General features: G+C 36.5%; 1 protein-coding gene across 1 annotated transcript; it reads left to right on the forward strand.

The window, feature by feature from the left end:
• Window positions 1–909: 909 nt before the first annotated feature.
• On the forward strand, window positions 910–7,454 carry LOC131367215 (serine-rich and transmembrane domain-containing protein 1). Its single transcript, XM_058412502.1, has 2 exons — window positions 910–1,120; window positions 6,476–7,454. The coding sequence occupies exon 2, from the start codon at window positions 6,499–6,501 to the stop codon at window positions 6,820–6,822; it is 324 nt and encodes a 107-aa protein (XP_058268485.1). The 5' UTR covers window positions 910–1,120; window positions 6,476–6,498; the 3' UTR covers window positions 6,823–7,454.
• The last annotated feature ends 226 nt before the right edge of the window (window positions 7,455–7,680 follow it).

A 7,680-nucleotide genomic window follows, 5' to 3' on the forward strand; every position in this document is an offset into this window, starting at 1 on the left:
AATGTACCTAAATGGTGTAGTAGGGTGAATAACCCTATTAGTTGAATCCCTCCAAAGCATTGCTTCAACAAACCCTAGTAAAGTGTGATATTTTATGATGGAATCATTCAGACAGCTTAGTCCAGGACTGTTTTTTTTTCCATTGCAAGAGATTAAATAGCTTAAATATAAAACAGCATGCACTAATTTAAGCTAATCTTTTTTATACTTCTACTTCAATATTTCCAATTAATTCATTTATCAGTCAATATGTAAAATAATTCTGCTTGTACATTCATCAATTTTTAATCAAACAGTATGAATAGAAGCAGTTTGTGCCTACATTAAAGCAGCACAAAGGAGAGTGTCTGACACTTGCACAGGCTTGTTCTTTTCCAGCTTGTTCTCTCACCCAGTGTTAATTACATGTTTCATTTGTAAAAAAAATAAAGAAAGGTGCACAATGTCAGTGGATCAAGAGTGTGGTCCATCCCCTCCCACTGATGTCTGCAGTTACTTATTAATGCAGTCAGATATGAAGAATACAGTGCAACAATACACACACACACACACACACACACACACATGCACACACAATAAGTAAAAGCACCAAATTCTAAACCTAAAACACTACTGTGAGCTGTTTCAAAATATTTTTTATAAAAGATAAAATGTGGCCAAAAAATCAAAGTAATGGGAGTTTATCGATCCAAAATCAGAAATAGTGTTTTGGTTTTCCAGAAATGACTCAAAAAAAAAGACATAAAGGATGAGAGTCTGACAGAAGAGAAGATGTTGTGTGTAAGAAATGAGCAACTAAACATTATGAGTTGAACAGCCAGGGAGCAGGGGGGCTGATGAGCAGAAAATGAATGTAGGAGAGGGAAAAACAGGAGAGGGAGAGACAAGGCAGAGAGGGAGGGGAGAAATTCAGAGTAGAACAGCTGGATCGACAGAATCCAGCTCACAGCTGAGGATCGGTGATCTTCCTCTATTTCCACAAAGCCGAGAGTGTCATCTGTCTCCTATGTGCATTTCTCATTCCCACAGGATATGAAGCATTCTCTACTGGAGCAGTGACACCAAGATAATGGACTTTTGTGTGCAGTAGAGGACACGACTGTCATCTGCTAAACAAAAGGTCAGTCTCTGTCACTCTCTATCACCACACAGAAATATTCCTGTATATGCAACTATCTATGCGCTGCATATAATCTGTCCAAAGTCATTACTGCTGCAGATGAATTATTGTCATAAACAGCTGATAGGGAGACAATTATGCTGGCAGGTGTTTTTTTATGAGCAGGTTACATTAGGAGTAATTTGATTGCTCCACTAGTCAACAGAAGCTGATATGAGAATTGCAACAAGACATAATGAGCAACAGCATATATCTCTCTCATTTAGATCATCTGTGTCAACGTCGTTTTGTACTTTTATTCTTGAAAATTCAGAATAATAAAACTTGCATTTTGTTTCCTCCTCTTAAAAATGAAGTGTTTCAATAGGTTATTATGAGAATCTTATTACAATATATACAATACAAAATAAAGCACTGGAGAAACTCAGCAGACTGGAGGACATGTGAACAGTAGGCATTATTATGTTGGTCTGTTCATCATCACAGACAAAACTGAGACTTTTTATCCAGTTAGATTAAAATGCAAAAAAATCTTGTTTTTTTTCTAAAATGTTTCATTAAAATTCACTGACCTTTGCACATCTTGTTATGCACCAGCAGATGGGAAATCTAAATATTTTAGATGTTTTGGTAAAGCTATTGAAGAGCATGAACGAATCAAATATAATTAAACACTGTTTTTTCTTGCTACATGTAATGGAAAGCCTTTCAAATATGATCCAATTTGTTAGATCATATTTGGTGTAAATTTGTCTCACCAAATGTGATGAGACACTTGTCTCATCCTAAGTGTCAGGCACAGCTTCAGCAAGTGTATTGTCATTGACATTCATGAGCTCTGTTCGCATCAAGCCCTTGGTGACGGGGAGTCCAGGAATGTGAAGCTGCAGACCCAGTTCACAGCATTCTGTCTAATGTACATGGATGTGTGGTCTGCTTTCTAAAATCCCTGACCATCTTTTAAGTCTTTTTGACATTGAGAAACTAATTGAACTAAATGCACAGGGTACAGATTTTTTAGAGGTTTTATGTTCACATTAGAAATTGAGTAAAATGAAAATAAAAAAGACACAAAGCAAATAGGAACAAACAGTAGAATTTTTAATGAAAGGAAAGAAGCAAAAACTGGAGTTTTTATCACAGATAAGCTGAGCCTGCGTCTCACTCACAAATTGAAAAAAACCTCAGGGGTTCACAATGTTTGAGAGGAATCAATTGATTTTGTGATGAAGAAGCTTGCATGAAGCACCCTGGAGAACAGGGACTGCCTTACAAAACAAAATGACTAGTGCCAAGAAGGCAACCAGGTCACTTAAATAAATCCTGGCTCCAAATTACATATGAGAGAGTGTGGAAAGAATAGATGCTATTGTTTTTCACCAGCTGAAAACATGAAATCATTGACAACAGGAACAACTGATGTTATAGGGTTCCAGGTTCCTGGACCTAAAATAATGAGCAAAATGCTAATTTTAGATGGCATTTGCATTCAGTTTGCTCAATTAGCCAAAAGGTCAACAAATTTGCAAAAACCCACACATAAAAATTGAATTGCATTGAATTGAAAATCAACCTGCTGAAGGAACGAAGCAGTGGGAGGCTGAACCAGTTCAGTGTGATTGCATCTGTCATTTTATATATGCTGTAAAACCTTTTGAAATGTGTGTGATTGTGAAAGAGATTATATTCAAATAGCTGTCTTTCCATTAAAAGCCAGATGTGTCTGCTTCATGTGGACATTCTGAGCTTCCCATTGTGCAGTACAATTAGACAGAGAAGATGCTGCTAATTCTCATGCTGGAAAGCACACGGCTCCCGGCACACATGAGCTAACTAATAAATGTAATGATGAAGGAATGAGATTCGGAGCAGCAGAATGAATCCCTGATGTCAAATGCATAATCTCAGACGACAGCACTCCTCAGTCCTAATGCCTTGCAGCACCTTCAACACTGTTATAATAACCTCCACTCTTTGGGAAGGATTTCCACTAGATTTTGGAGCACGGCTGTAGGGAGTTTCAGACACAAGAGCATTAGATCAGTATAATACATAATTGCATAGGTTCAGTTCAATGCAATTTTATTTGTATAGTGCTATTCACAATGGACATTGTCTCAAAGCAGCTTTACAGAAATATAAAAATTCAGAATAAAAATGACAAAGGTTAAAGTTTATTTATATTTATTTCTAATGAACAAGCCAGAGGTGTCAGTGGCAAGGAAACACTCATTAAGACGATATAAGGAAGAAACCAGAACCAGATTCAAAAGAGAAGCCATCCTCATGACACTGGAGAGTGTCATTATAAAAAATATCCTTTTTACAACTGTATACAGTTAATATACAGTCTATAGCTTCCTAAATAACATTAAGAAATCGGTATTTGGTGGAATAAGCCCGATTTCCATGCGTTTTGGCTCCATGCTCTCCACCAGTTTTTCATATTGCTGTTGGGGAACTTTATACCACTCTTTTTGCAAAAAAAAAAAAAAAAAAGCAAACAGCTCAGCTTTGCTTGATGGTTTGTGACCATCCATCTTCCTCTTGATAATATTCCAGAGGTTTTCAACAGGGTTCAAATCTGGAGATCTGTGCAGTGGTCTCTTATTTTTTTCCAGAGCTGTATATCAGCATAATTTGTGAATTCCTTATAGATCTAATACTAATTCCTTCCTGTCAAAGCCATCAGTGGTGGACACCTGATTGCAGAGAGAGAGAGAGAGAGAGAGAGAGAGAGAGAGAGAGAGAGAGAGAGAGAGAGAGGCACTTATGTCAAGAGAGATGGCCCGGGGTGCACTTGACATTCCAGTTCATCCCAGAAGTGTTCAGTGATTGATGTCATGCTCTGTGCACAACCCTTCCACACCAACAATGGCAAATCGTGGACCTTGCTTTGTGCACAGGGGTATTGTCATGTCATTGTCTGGGGCTTGTAGTTTCATTGAAGAAACATACAGTAATGCATCAAATATAACCTTTACTAGTGCTTCCAACTTTGTGACAAGAGCTTCTGAAAGGCAAACATATGGGTGTGATGATCAGATATCCATCATCCTGAGCTATGTAATGTATGTATGGAAACTTCTATTTCAGACATAATGGCAGAGTTGATAATGCTTAATATTATTATTATTATTATTATTATTATTCATTAGTTTGGAAGCAAGAAGAACTGTTGCTTGTAATATTTAATATTTTGTCTTGATATATTTCAAATATAAATCATCCAAAGGATTATATATATATATATATTTAATTATTTTATTTTTCATATCTTGAGATTTAATACTTTTTTGTTCAGATGTTTGTTTCTGATGTTCAGGCTTTTTCAATAAACAGCCCTCCCAACATTTCTCTTACAAAGCCCAGAAAGCCATGACATTTCCCCACTCAGGTGCTTCACAATCTATTATTCATAGCATGCTACTGGTTCATGGACAGTGTTAAAAAAAAAAAAGTGACCTTCTCTCCTTCTGTGTGTGTGTGTGTGTGTGTGAGAGTGTGTGTGTGTGAGAGAGAAAGAGAGAGAGAGAGAGAGAGAGAGAGAGAGAGAGAGAGAGAGAGAGAGAAAGAGAGAGAGAAAGGGGCTGACCCTTTGTGGTCACCCAGGACTTCTAATGCACCAGCACTCTGACACACCAAATCACTCACTGGCTAATAATCATACAAATATGCATGTTGCCAGGATACAAAAAGCATAATTAAACACTATTAGTGACCTCTTCAAACTGGATCTGGAGTATGTAACTGTCCTGCCCAACATAACAGCTACAGACATATTAATAAAGGATGATATAGACTGAGTTGTAAGAACTCTAATGGCATATAATAATCTTTGATTAATATTTGTGGTCAAAATTGTTCAAATTGCATTGGGAAAAACAAAAGAAGCAGAAATGGATTGGTGACATTGCGGAGTTATAGCTAGGTTAAATGTTTGAGGTAGTTTATTACACATGTGGTGTTGTAGAATAAAGCTGTTTAGAAAAGAAGTTTGTTATTCCCAATAGTCTGCGTTGCTTTAAGTCACCCCTGCTGTCATACAGGAACCAGGCCTTAAACTCATTAATGAGCTGGAGCAGGTCTACAAAATGTCTAAAACTCTGTAGGATTAACTAATCAGAAGTTGAAAATCCTTAAATAACAAGGCATTAAAAAACTCAAATATTCACTTAGCTAAGCTGGATCTTACTGTAAAACATCCTTAATTAATTTATTTTTGCTCTGCATATGCTTTACATTGTCTGTTTGGTAACTTCTTTATATCAAGTATAGGTTGATTTGGTCTACCATAGTGTTTCTTACTGAGCCACTGAGGTGATATGGTATTTAAGGTGTGAGTACAATTAATATACAAGAATATACATTAAGGATACAAACTAAGTATCTTGTGGCCACAACAGATAATTAAGCACCATGTCACCTCAGTGGCTCTGTATTTATAACATTCTTTTAATACAAACCGCTCGCAATTGCAGTTTATATTGAATGTATTTCTACTGCAGCACTACTGAAAGCATACTCACATACGGTATCACAGTGTGGCATGCCAGCTGCACTGGGGACAACTGCACTTAAAACAGCACAGTGAATCATAGGTACTGAGCTCCCGAACCTGGATACTGTGTCTGTCAACAGATCACACACAAAGGCAAGAAGCATTGTTAAAGACTCCACTCCCCCAGGACGCAGAATGTGTGTCCCCTTACCTGCTGGAAAGAGGTAGAGGGCCATCAAATCCCGCACAAATAGATTGCTTCTTTGCCAAAGCTGAAGCTGCCATTAACACCCCCCCCACACACACACACACACACACATCCCTCCAGTAATTTTTCAGGCCCCTACAGCTTTTGAGGAATAAGGACTTTAAACTTTAATGTAAGCTTACTCTTTACTGCTCTAAGAATGTTGGGCTACAGTACACTTTGTATACTTTGTACTACAGTTCAGAGCAATATGCATGTAAAGCTTTTCAGTACATCTCAATGTATAATATATACAGTACATCTCAACACACATGTCAATAATCAGTGCAATACCCTGTATATATGTGCAATCTTACAGTATATACAGTGTATACAGTATACAGTATGTACAGTATATACAATCTTACAGTGTAATTTTTGTTTAATTCATTCTTAATTCTTTTCTTTTTTAAAACATATTAATTATAATTCCTTTCATGGGTGTTATGTTTATGTGTTCTTGTTGCTCTTGGAGAGAGTGTTGTGTTGTCGCACTATATTTCATTGTAATTTATGCAATAAAGTATCTTACATCTTGTAGACAAAAATGGAAGAATAAAATGCTGACCTGCCAATCACTGAATACCTTGTGTCTTGTCCCCTGTAGGCCCCTGTGAGCATCTGTCTGGGATGGATGGCCAGGTGGAGGAGCTGAATGGGACTGAGTTGGAAGGACAGAGCTTTCTGCGCTTCAACCCGACAACTCTTTCCACTGGGGCTGCGGCGGCCTCGTCCAGCCGCACTGAAAGTGTCTACGTCTACCTTTCTATTTTCCTTAGCTTGCTGCTGTTTCTCCTTACCCTGCTTGTCATCACCCTGCACAGGCTGAAAAACATAATCTCTTCCAGTTCATCATATCCAGAGTGCAGCAGCGAGGCAGGCAGTTCATTCACTAACATGGAGATCTGTAGCCTGTCTTCACAGAGATCAACAGTGTCATCAATGTCCTGCTAGTGATACACATGAGGCTAACAAACAAGGCCAATTAAGGTTAAAATAAATGCAAAAGTTTTATAACATTAAATAATTATTTTTATGACTTATTGCTCTAGTCATCAACTTATGTAACAGACTTTAGAAACAACCAGCAAACATATTCATAAGAGTAATACAAAAAAATAAAAATAAAAAAAACCCACTGTTTGAGCAAACAAATTCAATTTTGGGAAAAAAAAAGATTACAAGTAAAATTAACGATATAATCTACTTAAAAAATACAACTGAGAAACGTGTATCAAGAAAAATATAGGAAAGATAAATATTCAGTATATTGTGTCCACAAATTTCACAATTTTTACTGATATTGTAAGCTCACAGCTTGTGTTGGCAATGTGTGTATGATAATGATGACCTAGAAAAATGCAAATAAAAAAGATTGCAACTGTAGCTGTCAAGTGTAAAGTGTATAAATATTGCTGCTTTAAAGAACAGATGTAGACTTTTTTTAATACAGAATTTAAAAAAGAGAGAGAATTAAGAGTATGATTCACAGTGTGTAGTGGTACACCAGGAATGAGAATCTTAATTGTAATGTAGAACCTATGTAGAGGCTATCCAGTGTTCACAGAAAAGCCACCAGACCATCCACAACCCTAAGATAAAGTAGATAGTGTGAAGAAGTGAAGGGATGAATGAAAATTACAAAACTAAAATGCTGATGATATGATAGTTCTCACAACCAGCATACTGTTTAAAGGGTTGGCATTAAGCATTTATGTTTCATATATATATATATATATATATATATATATATATATATATATATATATATATATTTGAAAATATATGATTATTATACACTTATACACATAA

Source organism: Hemibagrus wyckioides, linkage group LG16 (genome assembly GCF_019097595.1).
Source record: "Hemibagrus wyckioides isolate EC202008001 linkage group LG16, SWU_Hwy_1.0, whole genome shotgun sequence".
NCBI lineage: Eukaryota > Metazoa > Chordata > Actinopteri > Siluriformes > Bagridae > Hemibagrus > Hemibagrus wyckioides.